The sequence below is a fragment of the Pezoporus wallicus genome, unplaced genomic scaffold, assembly GCF_028554395.1.
Source record: "Pezoporus wallicus isolate ANWC-B61680 ecotype Strahan unplaced genomic scaffold, APGP_CSIRO_Pwel_v1 contig_8839, whole genome shotgun sequence".
Taxonomy (NCBI): Eukaryota; Metazoa; Chordata; class Aves; order Psittaciformes; family Psittacidae; genus Pezoporus; species Pezoporus wallicus.
This window is the reverse complement of record NW_026641258.1, coordinates 18611-41297: the sequence shown is the minus strand read 5'-3', so window position 1 is coordinate 41297 and position 22687 is coordinate 18611. Positions and strand designations below refer to the sequence as shown.

The 22687-nt window shown below is 38.8% G+C and overlaps 1 protein-coding gene across 12 annotated transcripts in view; it reads right to left on the bottom strand.

The window, feature by feature from the left end:
- Positions 1 to 22687, bottom strand: part of TNRC6B (trinucleotide repeat containing adaptor 6B) — a 78555-nt gene that overhangs the window by 37260 nt on the left and 18608 nt on the right. For 10 of the 12 annotated variants that reach the window (XM_057422762.1, XM_057422765.1, XM_057422760.1 and 7 more), the window contains exons 2-4: positions 9364 to 9451; positions 5671 to 5692; positions 4085 to 4429 (exon numbers count right to left, since the gene is read on the bottom strand). In XM_057422762.1, the coding sequence (XP_057278745.1) occupies positions 4085 to 4429; positions 5671 to 5692; positions 9364 to 9451 (455 nt within the window). Of the gene's footprint in view, positions 1 to 4084; positions 4430 to 5670; positions 5693 to 9363; positions 9452 to 12925; positions 13058 to 22687 lie in introns of those variants that run through there. The other 2 variants (XM_057422764.1, XM_057422770.1) reach the window with 2 other exon arrangements.

Below are 22687 nucleotides of genomic sequence, written 5' to 3'. Positions count from 1 at the left end.
AGGGCACCTTTCTTTCATCTGTGGTGAACTATTATTATGCCCTATGTGCATGACTTCACATGGACAAGATATTTGCATATATTTTTAAAGCAGATATAAATCAACACAGTGACACAATGGATGAAAGCCTATGTCAATGCTGGCAGCACGATGTCTGCATAGATGCACGTTAGCATCATTAGTTTAAAATGCCAGCCATGATTCCCTTGCTATCCACATAATTACTTGTGATCCTCTAAATAATTTAAGTCCATTAGTACTTCAGTGTTGTTCTCTATATAGCGTTATACTCATTTTTCTATGTATTTTTAATACCAAGGGACCCTAAATTGCCCTCCTCACCACAAATTCCCAGTGATGAAGACTAAACACTCTCCGTTCTACAGAACCATGTACGCTAGGTACAAAACCATGTACCTAACATATTAGTCTTACTCAGTTACCCCACCCAACCAATTTAACTTATTCTGCAGAGCATAAAGGTCATAGTAATATCTGCATCAGTATTTAGACCTGAATATGTATTTTGTTACTACCAATATTAGCTGATATGACAGCATCCAGGAAAATAAGGTATAATCACAAAATTGAAGAATGGTATGAGTTGAAAGGAACCTTAAAGATCATGTAGTTCCAACGCCCCTGCACAGGCAGGGACACCTTCCACTAGACCAGGTTGCTCAAAGCCCTGTCCAATACTGACCTTAAAAAACATGTATATCCCCTCCCCTTCCCCCCCCCCCCCCCAAGTGTCTATGTTACATATTCGAAACTGAAGACCACAATTTCTGGTTGCTAATACCGTTAACAGAAAATGAACAGATTGGCTTTCAGCACCTGTCTCAGGCTTTCTGTTTATTAGCTTAACCAATGAACATCCACTGAATGCCTTCCGGATCACCCCTTATGAAGGGCCACCAATAAGTATCTAGACTTCACAGCAAGGTTAGAACTCTTTGTACACTTTGAATACTGATGAACAAGTCAGCCTTAATCCATTAAACCCTAGCCACCAAGATCCAAAAGACCAAGCCGTTCCCATACATGTTTCTGTTGTTGCCTTTACCTTACAGGCAAACTTAACAATAGCAAGGAAGTGTGACTTTTGACTGGTATTTAATCTTTTTCGTACACTAATGCTTCTATGCATTTTGATTTAAAAACATTCTGATTAGACCAATCACAGGAATAGCTTAAGGAGAACAGCCAAAGACAAATTCTACTGCTGTCTTTTGAACTTATCAATGATTCAGCGCATGACTGATGCACAGGCCGCTATGTAGCAAGACCTCCACACAGGTGATTTTAATAAAGCTTTTCACATTTTATTTCTGTGGAGACATTCTAAAAGTATTAAGATGGGGATGTTCGCTAACACAGTATACTAGATCACAATTTAACAGATTGCCCTATAAAAAGCCAGCCTCCCCTGCTATATTTGACAGTGGCAACAAAATTTTGGCGATTTACGGTTTTGTCGAAAGATAATGGGTAAGGGCTCTTGGTTTCTTAAACTCCTCCTTAATAACAAACATGTTGAAGATAAGCAAGTTTCTGATCTGACTAGAATAAAATTAAAAAAAATTACTAAATTATTACTTTTAAAGATGAAAGTATGGAATTGAAATAAAGTACTGAAATGGGGATGCAGTTTTGCTGTGAGAGACGGTGATGATTCTTAAGAGGGTACTGTAACTACTGAAAGACTTTCACCGATAAAATTTAAGCTCTGTTTTCCAAAATCATCTTGCATATCCTGAATATAATTGGTATTGGATGAATTATATATACCACCCTCCACCCCAACCCCTGCTATTGCTATGAGACAACAGTAAACTCAGCGTCATCTTTCAGGGAACTAGAGCTTTGCCATCTTACAGAAGCATTCCAATTCTGACAGAAAAAGATCCATGTAGAAAAGGATTATGTACTAATTTTTTGTGTTGAAGCCTCACCAACACCTTCTATAGCTAGCTGGCAAATAGAACATCATGAAGCAGTAAGTAAGCTGCACTGTCTTCTCCTTTGGGAACCTGTCTTTTTTTTTTTTAATGGGGGCTGAACTAATCACAGTATCAGTGCATAAGTGCCTGACAGAACTGGGCCCAATTTGTCAACAGCCAGGATTTCAGATGGCGCTAATGATGCGCAAAACAGATAGCAACACTGTATCTCCACAAGCACGTTGATGGAGCACTTTAAGTGACAGCCCTGGCCTATCTTGTCCAGCTGCTCATTCCCACTCCCCTGGCACACATATTCCAACTTGCTAGCACGTTTCCACTGACATTCAGTGAGCTGAACTGGTAATCACCCAGGCTGACGTTAGCTTTAAAAAACCAACCTGGCTTAATTTTAATTCAAGACAGCTTAATTATCTGTTATGGTGCACAAAGCTGGATGGGGTGAGGCAGGTCTAAAGGACCCGTGTATTTCTCTTCAACGCTCCTGACTTACACCAGGGTAAAGCAACTAACCATTGGCATAAGAAGCTGCCCTATCAATAAAATATAAACAGATAGTTGTAAATGTACCATTAAACTGAATGTAAAAATATGAGAATACATTAAAACAAAATTTTGGTCTTGGAAAAACAAGTACTGGGTGCCAAACTAATTACACAAAACTTTAAGGAGCCCCTAAAATACTTCAAAATAGTCTTCATATAGTACATCCAACAGCGAATAAATGCTGTTCATGAGAAATTTTGTAAACTTTTAGAATGCTTCACTACTATCAAGTCTCTTTTGTCAGTCTACTGCAATCACTGTAAGGTATACAAATGCTGACATAATGCTAACATTTTACATACAGTCACAAGACTTTGGGGTGTGGGTTCCCCACCCCCGCCCCCCCTTCATCTTTCAGCTGTTTTATCAAAATCAGCCATCTCTAAAGAGATCTGGTTTTTGAACTGATTAGCTAAAACTTTGCCACTGGAGTTTAAAATCCCCTCCCCCTTAAATAGGCAACATTAAAGATAACAAGATAAATAATCTGTCAAACAGGGATTTATTACAAAGGAATTCAAGCATTGAAACCACAAACCAAGCAGAATCACTCATTTTCCTAGAATCCTTCTAATAAAGACAGCCATCCCATCTAGCTTGCTTGATTCTGGAGTTCCAAGCCACTTCAGAACTGTAAAAAGTCTATGCTCTCCAGGACTGCGGTAAAAAAGCCATCCCATTAATCTGGATGGTTTTCAAAGGCAAGTCAGTCAGACATAGTGGTATCATTATTTTCTTTTTCTGATTTTCAAGCATTTATTATTTCTTTTTTAAACACCCTCATTGGCAGAACTGAAGCTGTCCTTGACTTCTCAGATCACCTAAGTTTTTCTTTAGAAGGCAGACAGATGTCTTGAGTGGTATTTTGTTTGTTCTACTATAATAACTTTCAGAAGGAAATATTACAATTACTGCAATTCCCCAAGGGTCTAAAAAATTCAGGAGCAGTCAGACACTCATAAAAAAAATCTTAAAATCAATTTATCTTCTAGAATTCAAAGTGAACAGAAAAGTAAAAACAGGACAGTCACTACTTTTATAAAAAGGCTTATCTAAGGAGAAAACCAAGATTGTTACTAAAAAATAGTCAGGAGCAAGAGAATCAGCTTTCTATTTCATCTAGGTGAGAAGTGACAGCCACCTGACATCTGCAGACTTCCTATCTACATGTCTGTTTTGCTGGATGGTATAAAAAAAGTGACAAGGAAATTCATGTGATCAAAGAAACCTGAAGAGCTATTAAGAACCACTCAATGACAACCATAAAATGCTATTCATCCACGCACTGGGTGTACCTTGTTGTGGTCTTAAAGCTTTACAGCATAAAATTCAAGCCACCCATTACATGTTTAAAAAAAAAAAAAAAACTCTCTCTCTTGTTCCATCAATTAGTAAAACTTGCAGTCACTGCTTCTAACAGCAAGAGAAAAGTCTATATGCTAAAATAGAAGCTCTCCAGAAGCCATCTGATGAGTTTTTTTTATATAATGATACGCTTATGCACAATTTTAGCGATCCCTTTCCTGCCATGCACACACACACGTTCATTTAATACTAATATTATTATTACTTGCCTGTTGCAGTCCCACTGTCGCTCTGCAGCAGTGCTCCTGTCACTGGTTGTGCGTTGTTTGGGTTTGCTCCTGGTGCTGTTGGGGGAGGAGGCCCTGCTCCACCCCCAAGGAGCATACAGGATGGCGGAGGGGGCTGCCCACGTTTCAGTAACACTTTGTGGTCCTGCTGGCAACGGAATCGCGGCGGCACCTCCCGAGGCATGTAGCGGGCGGCGCTTGGCGGTTGTCCGTTCGGCACTGCCACCCTTTTGGCATTGTTGCCACCATTGACTGGTGGCGATGGAGAGTTGCCAATTGGGCTGGCAGCCACTGGTTGGCTTAAACTTGGTTTCGTCACTTCGGGCACTGAAAAACAGGAAGAATGGAAATCAGAAACTTTTCCACTTAAACCTGTGCTAGCTGCAAGAACTCACTGTGACTCTTTCCTCTTAAAATTCCATTCTTCTCTCAAATGCTGTGCAACTTCAACTTCATCAAAGAGCAAGGAATAAGCACTTAGCAGCAAACCTCTTGCTTCCATGTGCAACTCTGTACCCCAGTCTGAAACTCTATCCTCAGCAAGTATTTTGCTCTAAGCTCCAAATTTCTTGGAAATGTACAGCTGGCAAAGAGTATCACCCTGGGCAATGAGTCATTTAAAAACATGAGCAGTCAAACAGAACTGGGTCCATCTTCCCAAGTCTGCTTCTCTCCCCTGTTCCCCAACCTTCAAGTGGTTTTTGGATTGTTTACGCATCACCCTTATGGGAGATCTGAAATTAGATCCCAAGTTTTCACCTGCTTAAGGCATACATAGCCACCACCAAAACAAACAGACAGGAGAAAAAACACCACCCTCCTCTTAGAGTTAACAAATCCAACTTCTCTGTACTGCTCCGAAGTAAGACAGTACTAGTTGACTCCCACCCAAAAGGCAGTCCTACATACAGCATTTGTTCTGAGCTCACATAAAGTTTCCCAGCTGGTCACCACGTGCCCCTATAAGCAAAGACAAGCTGCTTCTAAAGGCTATTATGCATTAGAGAAGAGGAAAACCACAAACAAATCCTTGAGGAAGTAACATCATCACAGAATCTGCTTTCACTATATAGGCTTCAATGCCCAAATCCACAAAAAAGGTGGTGTTAGCTGAAAAATCGAGTTACTATCTTAGTTCCCTTCTGTCAATAACGGCAATTTCCCCACATATTTTTTATAAAATTGACAAACAAATCAAGATTAAATATATTTTTAGATCAGCTAAATAAACTTGGCTTTCAAGATTCTCTAACATCAGTCCTGCCTTATCTGTTGGACTTTTTGGTGCCTTAAGTTCCCAAACCCAAGCCATTTTAATTCACTTTGGTACCTCACTATAAGCAGTGTTTTCCCTGTCTTCCATTCAATTTATACAGGTGGATTTTGTGTACATCTATACTTGTCTAAAACCTCTGCAAACCCGAAAACTAAATACTTCAGCTAATCTATTTTATCCACAATACTCATCTTGATTCATAACTGCCCTTCTTTTTACAATAATTCTGATCAAGATCCAAGTCTTGGGCTCAGGTTGATAAAAAATATTCTTTAGAATCAAAGATTCTTACCTTTGGTTTTTTGATCTGTGACCTGCAAATTAAAAGCAAGAATGTAAATAAGAGTTTTAAGAACGTCAACACAAAACATTGAACAGATTACGCTAAATCATTACCTTGATTTATTAGCACAAGAACAGTATCTGTTGTTGCATGAAAATAATCAGATGATGAACTTCAGTATTCCTACTCATAGATACGAAGTTTTCAAAAATACTACAGCTCCTGGAATATCTGATGCAAAACTGGCAGAGGTTGCCCAGAGAAGCTGTGGCTGCCTCAGCCCTGGAAGTGCTGAAGACCAGGTTGGACAGGGCTTGGAGCAAAATGGTCTAGTGGAAGGTGTCCCTGCCCATGGGAGAGGACTGGAACTGGGTGAGCTTTAAGGTCCCTTCCAACCCAAGCCATTCTGTGATTCTATGATTCTACGGAAAGTCCCTCGCAGAAACAGTAATTACTTCACTCATTATGATTTTTCGTATACGCTCTTCTCCTCATCCCAAATGCAGATTTCCAAAGCACAAATAAACATGCACTACAGTTCCTTCAGATTTTGGAGGTGAGGGATAACAAAAACTTCCTTCTGTGAAAGTATCCTTACAGGAGACTGCTAAAGGTAGCAATGGAATTCCCATAGGAGTAATCTCAGATGGGATGAGATCTGTGTCTCTGCCATCTTCCCATTTCACCTTTCCCATGATATCTCTTCCAAGGAGAAGAAATCCTAAACCTGGATTCATCACCACAATTGCAAAAATACCTGCAACAGCTATAAATCACCAGACTTCACGATCTCTTGAATGCAATAAGAAATTGATTACTGAAGTGAGCCATCATGCTGCCAACATACTCAGTATGTAGTTTTGCTGTACTTTCAGCATAGCAGATTTCAAGCTACAGTAGAGACAAACATACCACTGGTATATTCTCTGTAATCGAGTGTATTGTAGCATGTTTTGAACCTGTCGATCATGAGTTCCACTACACAATAATGAAAAAACCCTAAAGATCACAATGTGTCAGGTCTATAACACCTATTCTTAAAAGAAATTGCTGACTGAGTCCATAATTCTGGAAAGCACACAGTGACAGTATAGGATAATGAAAGCACAAGTAAAAAGCAGTTTATTGTTTAAACTAACCAAGCCAGAACTCCTTTGTATGGTAAAGGATAAAAAGACAAACTGCACTGAATTGCTATGGCATCATTTACTTTGCAAAGATGAACACCGCAATATGCAGTGGCACATCCACTATCATACAAAATCTTATGCATCATAGCTTCAAAGAGTTGCATAATCTAAAAGTCTCCAAGACAGTAAAAATGCACCTGTACCAAAACAGCATCTGTAAAAAGCCAGATGTTAATTTTCAGCTTCATTTATGAAAAATCCTGTATCTGTCAAGTTAAGTCTTCTCATGTAATAAAAAAATCTGTTAATCACTTAAGTGGCTCTGATACTCCACTACTAAAGAACAAAGAGGGAGAAAATTATTCATGGATCCAGTTTGGTAATACTGATAGGTCTACTATGGTCGATGGCAAACATGCTCAGTAAATAAGTAACTTGTGTACTTAGAAGAACCCCGTTTTGCCAAATCTTTAAGGAATTCTACATAACCACAGTTTGCTTAAGGGAAAAAAACCCCAAACATACATATTAATTCTGCCTATACTGCATCTCTCTCCCCTAGTCAAAATGATACGGTTTTGTGGTGGGTTTTTTTGTCTAAAATACAAAAGCTGAGAAAATGTGACACCATCTCAGATTTACAGCTGCCATCTCTCTGTGGGCAACCTATAAGCACTAGCAGGGCAGGAGCAGCTACAGTGAATGGGAAGGTGGAGTCAAACTCAGCCTTCTGACAAGCTATCAAACAGCCCCTGGGACACCAACCACAGGAATTCAGTCCATGAATGTGCTTGCATACCTTCTGTTGAAGTAATTTTTTTTTTTTTTTATTTTTCAGAAGATCCAGACAGAAACAATTGTTTCATGTTATACAAACTGTCTGAAAAAAGATACCCCCAAATCATTACTGCTTATTAGGTGAAAGCCACGAGAGCCATTAAGAACGAACACACACATTTATGTTCTATCCATTCAGTTGCCTGCTTTGCTACTCCTAGATAACTTCAAGTATTACTGTTAAGTTTGGTATCCAGGACATTAACATACTTAGTGTTCACCCTTACCAAGATCTTGGCAAAATACCGTAACATGCAATCACACTGAATAAGGCAGGTGAGGGACCACACAGGGAAGCTGGCAAATCTCCTTTGTACTCATAGCACTGATTCCTTGGTAAACACCAACAGCAGTGTTATCAAGGTGATCTGTATAACCTTTTCAAGTTTCTCTTGTATCACTGAGTATCAGCATATAATCATCAAGTCACTAGCCTTCTAGCGACCAGGGTCTCCTCCTCCTGGTTCCTACATATATTTTTTGTACTTGAACATTAAACAGCAGCAACACCTAGCCAAAAAGACACTGAAGAAACTTTATTCTGTAGCTACTGATCTTTTGCAGTATAACTGGGGATGTATCAACACAGTGGCTGCACAAAGACAACAAAAATGCACCACTTTATTTGCACCTAATTTAAACTGATGGCCTGAAATTGGTGCAAAAGCCAGGTTTAAGATGACCCCAGGTAAGATAAAATTTAACTGAAACTGGCGCTGGCTGGTCTAAGCAGAAACCTAGAAAATTTAACAGCGATGTCAGACCTCTTGTAGGATCTGTTGTTACTGAAACAACTGAAATGCAGAGACTACTGAAATAAAGTAAAGCCTTCTGCTGTCAATTTCACATCATCAATGAGATTGGAAGGGACAGCCTCTGAAGATCTAAGTCCACAATCCCCACACCAGTTCCCCAGCTGCCCCCTGGAGTCTGCCCAACTCAAAGCAAAGTCATCCAAACCAGACACATCCAAACTAGACTGTCATGTTCAACTCAGTTTTGAGCATCTCCAAAGATGGAGGTACCACAACCTCTCTGGGAAACCCGTTCCAGTGGTTGCCCAGTCACACACATGCAAAATGAGTCTTTTAATGATTCAGTGGGATTTCCTGTATTTTAATTTGTGCACAATGCTCAAACTTCTCAACACTAAGAAGAGTGTGCCTCCACCTTCTTTACTCCCTCCCACAAGGCATTTATATGCATTCACAAGATGCCCGAGCCTTCTCTTCTCCAGGCTGAAGAGCCTCAGCCCTCTCCTCTGTTTGTCAGATATTCCAGTTCCTTAATCATCTTGGGGGCCTTTCCTGGACCTGCTCCCAGACGGTTACATATCTTGTACTGGGAAGCCCAGAACTAGACAGAAAGGATTTTACCAGTCAGAAGCATGGATAAAGCAGGAGAACTCAAATTCTCATGTCAAATTAATTCTTAGAACAATCTGCTAGATTTTCAGTGAAATAGAGAGCATTTAATACACTAAGTATGCAAACCCAATTTAGAGTTTAATATTTTATATTAAAAAAAAATCTTTTGCTTCACTTGACACACTAAGGAGATTAAAAGTGTTACGTTAAACACTTAAGTTCCAAAAAAATTAAGGAAAAAAATAGTTAATGAAGCATCACTCCTAACAACCAAGTTTTAAATCTCAAATACAAACAATTTAATATCTTACCACCCCAATACTATTTATGTTCCAGCAGGATGAAAGTAGTCAAATATCAAAACTTACCTTCTGAGCAGATTCCTTCTTTTTCTTATCCTCCTTCTTCCTTTTCTTGTCTTCCATTAACTGTTCTTCCCTTTCTTGCTCCTTCTCTCTGCCAAAACATGAAAAACAACAATATGAGCACAATCAAATTGTATAAAAGCCACATATACTGTATCCTTTTCCCCCCCAAGAAAGGAAGTCAAGATACTAGATTCCTCTTATCATCATACTTCATTTGCATTTGAGGGTTTTGGTCTAGTTGAGATTAAGAAAAGCACCTTCTAGCTCAGTGTGGCAACAATCACGCCACTTGCTGCATAAAGGAAAATTCCTTTATTTGGATCAGGCCTCTTATGGCAGTACCCTGTATAAATTAACTATGTGCCTGATATTAGAAAATATCTTCAAGACATTTTGGCCAAAAACCCTTTTAATTGGGTTGTGCTATTATTTAATGAACAGTCTCATGAATCTCTTCATATGATAAAAAAAGGGAAGTTGTAATTTAATATATGATGGTCTGGTCTGATACGACATTTATCTTCACAGGGGGAAGACATTATTCTATTGCCTGTAGCTATGTCGCTTGTAAGAGACTAGAAATGTCATATCACATCAAAACCATCGTTTATTATACAAATCACAAATTCAATTTCTAGCCTATTGTACCCACCCACAAAATTTTTGTGATGAAACTTGTAATATAAATTACTTTCCAGGGAAGCTATTTTTTTCACTCTTTCAAAAAAGGAATTAAAAAATAGTGCAGCTGCTATTGTTGTCGAGCTATCATCTTGTTGCTATGCTTTGTGTCAAATATGAAAGTACCAGAAAATGGTTAATTTACTGCATATGTGCTATTGGCTGAACTGTTTCTATGGTGAATCACATCTTTGTTAACCAGTTCTCTTCTCCTCCTTAAAAGTAAATTTAAAACCAAGTTTTCAGCTCACTTGGAGTAATTTTTTTTATAAGGAAAGATTAAGACTAAGGCAGTTAATGTAAAAAGATGATCTGATGGATAAAGGGTAGGATCAGAAACCAGAGATGTGCACTTTACAAACAACTAACAAGTATAACTCATGATCTTTTGGAACAAGTTATTATAAAACCCAACAGATTTATAAACAAAGCTGAGGTTTACAGTTGTATTGAACTATTTCTTGTATTTATGCACAAATCAAAGCTCTTTTCTGACCATAGTTTAAGCATCTTGGAATTGGCTTTGCTGTCACATTGTTCAGACTTTTCCTTCCACTGCCTTTACGTAGTATAGGTAGTATTTTTGTTTGCATTTTCACTAGATACTGCCAAGCCAGTAAAGAGACGTTTGCATAGCTAATCAAATCCTACCAAAACATTTTGAGATGTCATGTGTTAACAGCTTCCTGACTGAGAACTTCAAAGAACTCTCAAAAAGAAAATGTTCTAAGGACAGTAATAAAATGCCTTCCTGGTTTCCTGCAGTCAGAAAGGCACTCTCCATCTTCATGGATGGAGAAAATGGATAAAGACAAGATCAGTCCTTAGTAACAACACCCTGGGATTATTACCAAATGCAATTCATACATAGTAGCCAGTTTAGTCTGGATGTAACAAAAGTTTGAGGCAAGCATTCCACATCATACAGAACAGTGTTTTATGCACAGTCTGGTATTACTTAAGCCAGGTCAGTTCTCACTCTTTTCTGTTCTCTATAAAAATGTCAAAGCACACTTTCCAGCCCTAAACTCTGGCAAGGAAAAGCCCCACAGGTTTTTCAATTTTACTAACAGCAAAGACATGAAGCACTGCGAGACTGGTATACTTCCCATTGTCATGGCACTGAGACAAAAAATGTTCTGTTTTCTTTGAGCCACAAACTGTAAGCAATATGGAAAAGCTCTCCAGTGACACCCTCATCTTTCAAAATTACTATAACCTCAAATTATGTTTACTACTGTTGCACTGTCAAGCTGTGTGTGTCTCTTGGGCTGTAGTGCCAGTTAAAAGAGTACTATTTCTAAAAAATTTTCTTGCAGCACACAAAAGTTTCAGAGCTGTCTTAAAAGAGCTTCTGAAAAAGGGTAGGATCAAAATACAAACTCACTTCCAGTAACTGCCTGGCACACAGCCTTCTACTTAAAAGCACTTTCCTTAGTTTTGTGACCAGAAGAGCAGGGAATGGAAAAGAACAAAAAAAAGGTCATATGCAAGCTATGGCTTACAGCAATGTGCAGCACATAATCAAAGAAGTGAAGGGTAGAAGATCCACAGCCTGAAAGTAAACACCTAGTTATGGGCATTTGTCTTTATGATACATCTTTTAGTAAAGATGTGCATTTAATATTCCATTGTGCACATCATCAACAACTACAATATAGCAATAATCAATACTTAGTAATTTAGGCTTCAGTTCATGTAAGCACACACCTAAGTTCTACTGAGATGGAAGGGAACTTTCTGAACACTTGGCTGCATCACATGTACAAGACCACAAAGCTCCTGGCAAAGCGTAACTGAAACCTCATGAACACATAGGAAATATGAAGTTCCATTCCCCAAATGACAGAGCAAGAACTGATGCCACAGACACACTAACCATGTACCACTGTGTTGAAAGTTCACTGAATTGGTGGGGGGAAGGGGGAGTGGAAATAGCTTATTGCCATTTTGGGTATCACACTTGCCATCTTCCCACTTTCACTGTGATGCATTTCACTAACATCTGAAGTTTTTATGATCAATGGTTTCCCTTTTTCAGTTGTACACAAGAAGCTTGTTAAACACAAACTTAGCTTGCAGCTTTAAGTCTTCCAATAAATTTAACACAAGCAAAACTTTCAAGAACCTCATCAATTCATTCAGAAGACAATGCTGCATATTAACCTTCTCTCATTAGCCATAAGATAATTCCTCCTGGCCCAGGCAAAGAAAGTGGAGGGTGTGGGTGTGCATCCATGGTGTACATTCCAGCAACAGGTGCTTAGACTGACAAGATCAACATGGGGAGAAAATCCATCAGCTCCAAACAGAGTGAATTTAGAGTAATACAATGGGGTGTGGTTCCGGCATTTGTTACCAGCACATAGTAATGGGAACAAGGACACACCACAACCCTGAAGAGGAAGTTTGCTAAACAGCAACCAGAAGCTAGCTTTTTACTCTAGCTTTCTTGAAGAAATCATGTGTTGATCTTAAAAATGATCTGACTGCATGTTAGTTTGGAATTAACATTGTCAGGAAGCATTGCTGAAGTGTATTACAGACTTAGTAATTTCGAGTATTTAAAGTAAGGCATATTAACAGCTTACAAATTATGAGGAACTATAGGTTGCAATAAAAAATTTTAATTATAAAATACCCAAACCAAACAAACCCACTAGCTGTGATGCAATACACTTAATACCGTATTGAAGTTATTATAATAAACTCTTCTGGCTAAGACAAAAGCAACCATTTCAGAGAAAATAAGGTTTTTCAGCTAATTAACTGAAGAAGTAACAGAAAATACTTTTGCAGACCAAGTTATTAAAACACCCACTTCAGGAAAAAAAGTAAAAATAGGTATTCAAGAAGTGTGCCCTCCCCTAAAACAATTTACCATTTTTGGAAGATGTTTATTCCTTCAAAATCTTAACATTCATTTTCCCCAGAAAACTGTCTTAAAAAGACTTATTCTCACAATGTATGGGCTTCAGGCACAGGCAAAGTTCAGAAGCTGTCTTCAAGTTTTTGCTATCATAAACTAAACTGTGAGACGAAATGACGTATTATGTATTGCATTCTATCTGCTGGCAACACACTTTGATCGGTAGAGATAAAGTGTCACACAGAGCATTAGTCTACGCAAAACCCCCACAAGCCTATAAAGTCAACCTCAACCTAAAATTGCACAGAAGAAATAGAAGTAAAACATAAAAAAAAATGAAAATTTCGAGAAACTCAGGAGTGGCACCTCAGGGTAGGCAATTCCCAGTTCCTCCTACAGGGATACAGGACAACAATGTAACACTGGAAGCTCCTCGTAGGTAAAGATGCATGCTAGATATTGGTCCTATGAGTCATCTTCCCTCCTCTTGACCCCACGCTTTGCTCTACTTAGTACAGTTAACTCACTATAGTGTAGCAAAACACAGGAGTGACAGTAAACTTCTACTGGTGCATCCTATTCTTTGCACTGTAATAAACACAGGACGATTTACAAATCTGCTTCCAAACTGTGAGCCAACTTCTTCCAGAATAGGAGCAATTCCGAAACTACACTTCTAGCATCAGCAGCACTTAAACAGAACAAGCTTTTATCTATATCGCTACAAGGTCAGGTTAACAACTTCTCTAAAGGCTTTAGCCATAACTATCCAGAGCTCAAACGCCATCACCTTATGTAAAATAACAATTTGCATACCTAGACCAGTCTCACCCAGACACAGCACTTGATGTAACCAACTTTTTCCTACAGACAGGTCTCTAGTGATCCAAAATATATACAAAAGAAATATACAAAAGGACTTAAAACTCGAGGGACTAAACCAGAAAGTTAATCTATAGAGCATCCAACTTTAATCAAGATTCAAAGCAAGAAGAATTTCCAGTGAACTCTAACTACAAGCATCTGCTCCTCAGCAGTTCTGAAAGTTTCCTCAGTGTTTTGATAAATTATACAGCCTGGATACTAGCAGAATTGAGCATCACACTCTGGCATCCCAGATGTGTTGCAAAACACCTTTACAACAAGCTCAAGGCCAGGTACACTTCCAAAGCAAAAGCTCCTCTTAGTCTACACAGAGATGAAATATCTTAGAGCAAAGTAAGCTGTCTTCAACAGTGCGATTGCATGAAGAGCTTGTTGCTACCACTGGAGAAGTAGGTTTCATTTTCTTCCACCTTGTTTCTCTTTATCGAGCTCTGTCCCTGACCTTCCCTTGCTTGAGCCTTCTCTGGAATTCAGATGATTGTATGGTAAGAAAATTCAATTCTCAAAATCTCACCTGGACCACTCCCCCCATTTTGTAAATGGCATTAGCTTAGAGTATTATATGATGAACTCCAGAAGCAGAGTGCACAAGCAGCAAGGAGTCATCTTCTTTCAAAGGAACGTGTTAAATTGGTTGCAATTGAACGAAACTACACCTTACTTACATCTCCACACAGCACCCACTTAAAACTGCAAGCTGTACCATAGAAAGATCTACTAGTAAAAATGACTGTGTTTTCTTTTAAAAGAAACTTGTCTTACATTGTTCAATCAGGGACTGTAGTGACAGGACAAGGGGTACTGGGTTTAAATTCAAATGGGGGAAGTTAAGGTCAGATATAAAGATGAAGTTCTTTACTGTGAGGGTGGTGAGTCTCTGGAACAGGTTGCCCGAAGACATGGTAAATGCTCCATCCCTGGCAGTGCTCAAGGCCAGGTTGGAGAGAGCTTTGTGTGACATGTGAGTGTCCCTGCTCATGGCAGGGGTTTGGAACTGGATAATCTTAAGGTCCTTTCCAAAACAAACCAGTCTGTGATTCTATGATTCTATGTTTCCTCTAGACTGTATTTAGTCCTTTATCCCATACTCTGCATATGTGACATGTACTGTCGCTTGCATCTGAGCCATTCTAATTGTAACTAGCGCTTTGCTGGTACAATCTTCTAGCATAACAGTATTTATATAAAAAATTACATTAAAAAGCATAAGCTGATTATAACTAAGGGTCATAAGCATAGAAGAAAAAGTATACTACAAACTCCCAAATGAGTTCTTGCACTTTGAGGTGCAAGCCTATCTTGCTGTAGCAAAGAATACTGGCAGTCTGCTCAAGGTGGATGAAAGCTTTTCAATCTTATCAGGAAGCTGGATGTCAGAGACTAAAAATGAGCTAAATTAAATGCACTGTTTCTGGATTAGTCTTCTACTTGCATTCAACATATCCCACTTAACAGATGCACTCCATTCTTTCAACTGCATGAGAAGACTCTGGCATGTCCAAACATGCAAGTGTGCTTCAGCACATTTAAACAGGACTTCAAACAGAAGCAAGATGGAACACAGCATGGGATAAATCCCAGGACTGACACTCTGAATTCCTAAAGGTAAAATTACTTCCATTAGACTGAGCCATGTAAAGAGTTATGATCTTGCTCATCAAAAGATTAAAAATGGATTAGCTGGAAACCAAAAAATTTAAAATGCACAACACCACAGTCACCTTTCTTGCTAAGCAGTGCTTGCATGCATAAACTAGACAGGCCTAAGACATACAAAAGCTGGCTAAAGAGGAAATAGACATTTAAAAAAGCCAGTCTTCAGGCTGAACTGACAGAAATGGAGTATGAAATTATTTTAGGCCAAATGAGTTCTGATATTTATAAGGAAAAAAACCATGATCCTTCAGAATAGCACCCCTGAAGACCCAGAATATAAAAATTCCAAGGAGAAGAAATAAATAAATAAAAACATAAACAAAAATTACTTGTTTTGCTTGAAATAAAGCTGATGTTTACAGCATCATTGAAAAACTGCAATAGTGAACCAAGGGATAAACTACTCAGTTTAAAACCAACCACCTCATAAAAGGATGACGGTCCCACACTTTCTGAATGGAAGTGCGCTGAAGATACCAGAACTCAGCCCTTCAGCAGAGCATGAAATCAAAACTTTCACATTTGTAACATATACAAAAGCAAGCATAACATATGTAACACAGTAACATGTAAGACAGTGTGTCACATACCCTTTCCCCCTCAGAGCAAGTTGTGGATTTTATACAAGCACAGCTTACACTTTGCCATATATTAAATGAAAACACTTCAGAAAGCCTCATTTTAGAAGTAGTCTGCAACGCGGTGTTTTCAAAAGGCAAACTATTATTGCTCATCAAGGAGTTAAGAGTAAGCTCATTTTTTGACTTCTCTGGACGAAATCCAGAAGAGCGTCACAGCAAGAAGTCTGCTTACTTTAAATAGCGTATCTGGAACAACTGATATGCCTTTATCGCAGCAAAACATCAGTAATTTGGAGCTGCCGTAGAAAATAACCAACTTTGTAAAACTGGCATACTGACTTAATGAAAAGCATGCTTTTCTAAAGAAAGACTCCTCATAGACTATTAGACTTGCTAATAAAGTAAGAGTCTTTGTGGCATATTCAATATATATATATGCAAAATTATTTACGTAATAGAAAGAAAACAACTCTGATCATAAAAGGCTGTTTACCTGAAAGAACCAGACAGTGTAAGCTCTAAAATACATCATCAAATGTTCATAAAGAACGAGGTTTGTTCTCAACAATTCAGCAACTGGTTTGGGAGGGAGGAGCTCTACTTAACTTTTAAAAGTCTCCTGTCAATAACAAAACCTCAGATTGTGTAAAAAATAAATGGAAATGTTTTTAATAGTCCATATTACTTTGCTTACATTCCTTTTATATAATTACTCTGTTGTATCCCTTTTATACCTTAAAAGAATGACTTCAAAGTACGATCTAAAGTTTCCAGATGTTAGCCACAGTTGACAAGGCAAGCTCTAAGGAAACTGAGATCTACAGCCAAAGCTCTACAATGTATGAACTGAGCAAGTTTTCCCCTTACTTCAGCCTTCAAATGCTTTAGAGCTCTTACAAGTCAGTAATTATTATTTCATAGCATGCACACTCATGCATGCCAAAGATAAAGTGTTGGGACAATTGTGAAACATAGTAAAAATAGCTTAAGAATGGCAAAACGTTAACTTAGGAAACTGCTTGTAATTATGATGTCCAGTAATTTATCATATCAGAAGATTCATTCAGCAAGACACGGTTCTACTGAAGACTTCAAGGTTTTATGTGATTATCAAATAAATTTTCCTCTAGACACTATTCACATATGTAGAAAGCTTCATTATCTACAACTGTTTACCAAGAAAAATATCTTTGTGGTTCTGAAAGCAGCAAAAAATACGTACGGAAATGAATCAGTAACAAACAACATGGAACCATTTACAAGATAACAGTGACCATGAAATATCAAAAACCAACCTGGCCCTGCTACAGGCTTAGAGAGAAAATGAGTCAGTTTTTTAACTAGGAAAGAGGTGGCAGTCCTTCAAGAAGTACAGTCAAGAACTCTGTTCCACTACAAATGATCTATCCTGGCAATATGTTCGCTTAAACCCTAATTAACAGAATCCCAGAATGGTTTGAGTTGCAAGGGACCTTAAAGCTCATCCAGTTCCAACCCCCTGCCATGGGCAGGGACACCTTCCACCTGAGAAGGTTTCTCCAAGCCTCATCCAACCTGGCCTTGAACACTGCCAGGGATGGGGCAGTCACAGCTTCCCTGGGCAACCTGTGCCAGGGCCTCACCACCATCACAGTAAAGAATTTCTTCCTTACACCTAAACAAATCTCCCCTCTTTAAGTTCAAAGCCATTCCCCACGTCCTGTTGCTACATGCCATTGTGAAAAGTCCTTCTCCAGATTTCCTGTAGGCCCCGTTAGGTGCTGGAAGACCACTATGAGGTCTCCCTGGAGCCTTCTCTTCTCCAGGCTGAACAAACCCAACTCTCTCAGTCTGTCTTCACAAGAGAGGTGCTCCAGCCTTCTGACCATCTTCATGACCCTTCTCCGGACTTGCTCCAACAGATCCATATCCTTCTCTGGGGCCCCACAGCTGGATGCAGTAGTCCAGGTGGGGTCTCACAAGAGCAAAGTAGCTTGCTAAAGCCATAATTTCAGCAGGTAAGACAACAGACTACCTCGCAAAACATTTATCTTCCATTAACTGAAGCCCTTCAATTTCTGCAATTATGGATGGGTGGAGTGGGGGATACAAAAGCTCTGGAGAGACTGAGGTGAGCTGCGGCTGAACTTTCCTTTGCATATGAGACACTTTTTACTACACTCTCCCAAAAGAACATTCTACCTGCCTCACTGTGCATACAGAAGTACTTCAGGAGCCCTACTTCACTATACATCGCATTAAATGAACGCAGGCTACCTGGGAAAAGTGCCAGATGTCAGTTAAAGGATTGCTTATTAGTCTGCAAGTACAGTATACACAAGAACTTGCAAATACTGCTTTGTATTAAAATATTACAAGACAAACTTTACCAGTTTTAAAATCTCAAATGCCTTGCATGTCAAGAGAAAAAAATCCTTCCATTTGAAAACTAACAGAAGAAAAGTTACACAGAATCTTCCCTAAACAGCCCTTTTCAGTTTGGTTTTTAACTATTTTTTTAATTTTTTAAGACAATTCATCTTTTGAAACTAAGTGATACTTTCTGTGCTAGATACAAGATACTCTTACTGGTCTCACCATCAGAATCACAATTCTGATTGAAGGGACCTCTGTAAGTCACTTCCATCTGGAGTCTGGCCTAAGCCCACACTCAAAGCAAAGCCATCATTAAGCAGATTGCTCAGGACCTAGTCACATTCTGAGTCTGCCCAAGGACAGAGACACAAACTACCACCATTGTGGAGAACTTACTCCATTTTTCTACTACATCCATTGCAATTGCCTCCCCTATTCTGATGAAATCTCATCATTTCTTTCTTGCAATTTATGTTTGCTGCCTCTTGTTTTATTACTGCAGAGTCTGGCTCTCTAGACCCTCTCTCATTAGGCAGCTGAAGACAGCAATAACATTGCCTCCGTACAATCTTCTCTTTCTACAGCTGAACAAATACAGTTCTCTCACCCTTTCCTCACGCAAGATGTGCTCCAGAACACTAACTGTCTTAGTGGCTATTTAGTATCTCAGTGTCTTTTCCTGTATGAAAGCCAAAACTGGACACTGTACGTCAAAGGTGGACGTGTAAGTGTTGAACAGAAGAATCACTTCTCTTGACACACTGGCTATGGCCTTGTCCAGGACACGGATGGTTTCTTAACAGCAAGCACACCCTGCTGACTTACGTTCTACTTTTTCCTTGTCAGGACCTTTAGGTGTTTTTCCTGCAGAGCTACCTTCTAAACAGCACATGCCCATGTACAGGGTTAATTTGCCTCAGATGTAGCATTTGCCATTTACCTTTGTTGAATTTCAAGAAGTTTTTGTCAGGCCATTTTCTCCAGCCTACCAAGTTCCCCCTGCAAAGCAATCTTACCCTCCAGAGGGGTCAACCATTCAGCCCATTTTAGAATTATCTGCAAACATGCTGAGCATACATTCCATCCCACTGACCAGGGCGTTAATACGGAAGTTGAACATTATCAGCCCCAGCATTGACTCCCATGAGGCACCATTACCCAGCTGCCAGTGCACTTTGCATCGCGGACCATGGTATATACCAACTCTAAATCACTGACTCTGGCAGCCCCGCTCAGGAATCCCTTTTCAAAAAAATATGTTACTCAAGAATAGAATGAGCAAGCATTTTTGTACTTAGTGGTCCAGTGAGCAAGCACCTAATTACAGATTTGTCTTTTGCAGAACTGCACCAGAAGCCCCTAAAAAGACCTACCTTCCACTTCAGGTGTCTGAATCAGTACACTACTGCATTATGCAGCACAATGGACTCCACAAATCAAGCTCAGAGCTCTACTGGCAGCTTTACCAATGCCTCACTGGGACTTTGAACTGGTTACAAGTTGTGATGCAAGTGACTGCCACCTTAATAACCCGTTTTTTGTAGATGTGTATGAGAAGTGAAAAAAATCCCTGTTCACTGTTAATCTTCTGACTGCAGTTAGAAAGCAAATGCTAACTCCTGACTACAATGTAAACTTAATTTTAACAAAAGCAGCTCTGTACCCTCTTAGATTACAAACTTCTGTTTTAAATGCCAAGAACAGAACTATTTTTTAACATTAAAAAAGTTGCAAAAACTGAATCTATTTGCTATGGTAACTATGCCACAGTATGCACAACAATTATGACATTTGTTTTAATGTCAGAATGTGACATTTCAAAAAGAATACTGAAAAAGTATAATATAGTTTAATTAAATGGAGCGTTTTCTGCCAGAGCATCATTCATAGTATCAGCACAGGCCAGGCAGGCAGTAAGGAAGTGGATCACATAGAATCTTTGACAACAGAAATAGCTACGTTCAAAGCAAACTTTAACATTTCTTGGATTATGACTGGTATTTTTGTATTCGTGTTTCTTAGACATTAAAAAAAAAAAAAAAAATCAGACCTTAAAGAGCCTGGTACAGATATAAACTATCTGCGATACAGGACAAAATTTGAGGGGAAGGTGGATATACAGAAAACATTAGATAACAGCGTATTACAGTGTTATTGCTGTTGATTAACACACTTTAAAATACTGGAGGCTTTGTTAACTTTAATGGTATGGCACTTTAGGAGGAATCAAGAAAAAAACCTGAAATACATGCATGAATGAAGTAGTTTCTATATACTGACAGTTAAATTACTGAGGAAAAAATCCAAACACCCAAACGTGGATAGAAGCATGCTGCCTAAAAGCTACTTCTACTGAATGATGAAGTGCTTGGAATTCTACCTGCCTGAGGATATTATAAGGATACCTTCACAGCACCAGAATGGTATAATTCATATTTCATTTTACAAGCAATTTGATTGTTTACTTTTATTCAGTTTCCAAAGAAACACTCTAAATTCACTTGCTATAAAAACCAAACACTTTATGCAAGTTAATTAATAGCCTGACAAGCACATTACATACCTCTAGATCTGTATAATATTGTAAAATTTTCCACATACAGTGCTTGAGGGCACTGTAGCAATGAAAATAACATTTATCAAACTGTAAGTCATTATTTTAATTATACTAAATCAAAATACTAAAGCAAGAATGTATTTATTTTTATCAGTGGGAAGTTAAGAACAAGGTTTTCCACCCAAGGTTATTATTCATCTGTTGTAGGCCAAACTGGAAGAACTAGTGAGTTAAGGTTGCCTGAACTTCTAATACATTAAAAACTCAACTCTTGCAGCTTGCTCAGATTTTCTTGGCAAAGGTATTTAAGGTTTGTATTTTTTACTCCAGTTATTGCCCGAGGCAGTATTTATTTTTAACAGGTAAGAAAATTCATTCAGCTACTTCCTGCAAATATTTAGTTACAAAGTTTTAGGACCATCACAATCCCCATCAGGCAATCTAAATTAAAGTCAGAAGGAAAAGTATGTAACGTGTTTTGCAGGACTGGGAAACACATAAATCTTGCAAATTAACATTTCTTCAAACAAATCTATCTGCGTACGTTCAGTATATTCAGCTGGAGTTGGGCAGGCAAAATCTTGATATTCCATTACTAATGGAATCAGTAGCATACTAAGTATGCTAGTAACTTTTATTCTTATAACTAGGGTTATATGAAGAGACTCCCCCCCCCCCCGCAACCGCTGTTCTTGAAGACTACAAACCATTGTTTAGTCCCAGTAGACAAGCACTATTACTGTCCATCCTTGCGCCAGCTGAGCTGAGAGCTGAAGCAGGATTAAATGGAAGAACCCCCCAACCCCCTCAGGAACAAGCTGAACAACCAGATTGCAATGAAGCAGGACAAAGATCCAGATGCTTTTGATCTGAATCCACCATAATGCACTTGCTTCAAGCCAACACTTGCATTCAGCTACACCTCATACTTCACCGGGCAAGTTGGTTCCTTCCTAAAGTACTTTAAGTACCAGTTTTGAAACCCCTCGTTTTAAACCATATCTATGTGCTTTGTGCAATGAGTAAAATGCAGTTGCGTAGCATCTTGCATGAAACCCTGAAACAAAAACCCTGAAACCCTGCATTTGCATGCGTGAAGCATGGCAAATAACTTCATTTATGCTATTGCACATTACATAATTAGAAAAATGGTTGGCTGGCTAAGTCTTAAACAGATGTATACTTTTCAAAAGTTCACTGGTATCTTGTAATTTTAATGACAGTGTATAATCATAACCTTCCTCTGCCAGATGAGGGAAAAACCACCCAAGAGACTGATGGGTGTATAGTTATGTAACAGCCAAATACGAGATGCTATAAGAGCTGGTTATCAACCTTGGCAATCACAAGGCTCAAATACAGACTGTACTCAGCTTGAAGTAAGAACTCGCTTACCAGCTAAATGCTATGGATTAACAAGTTCTTCGAATGCAATAATGATTATATACTTCATAGTCAAGTTGCAGTTAAGCACAGTGTGCACTGAACTTGAATGACAAAGAGATCTGTAACAGGCAAAATTCAGTCTGGTCTATGACTAGGTAACACATGTTCAAGCTTTTATGCTGACTTAAAAATGCAACTGTTACATCCACTACCTTCTCAACTCTGATACTTCTTTAACTACATATTTCCTTCAGAAATACCAGCCCTGTTTAGCAGCTCGCTGAAGTTGTAGATTACCCCCCCCCCCCCCATTTCAATTGACTTGGGGGAGTTAAGGATGATACTTAATAACAC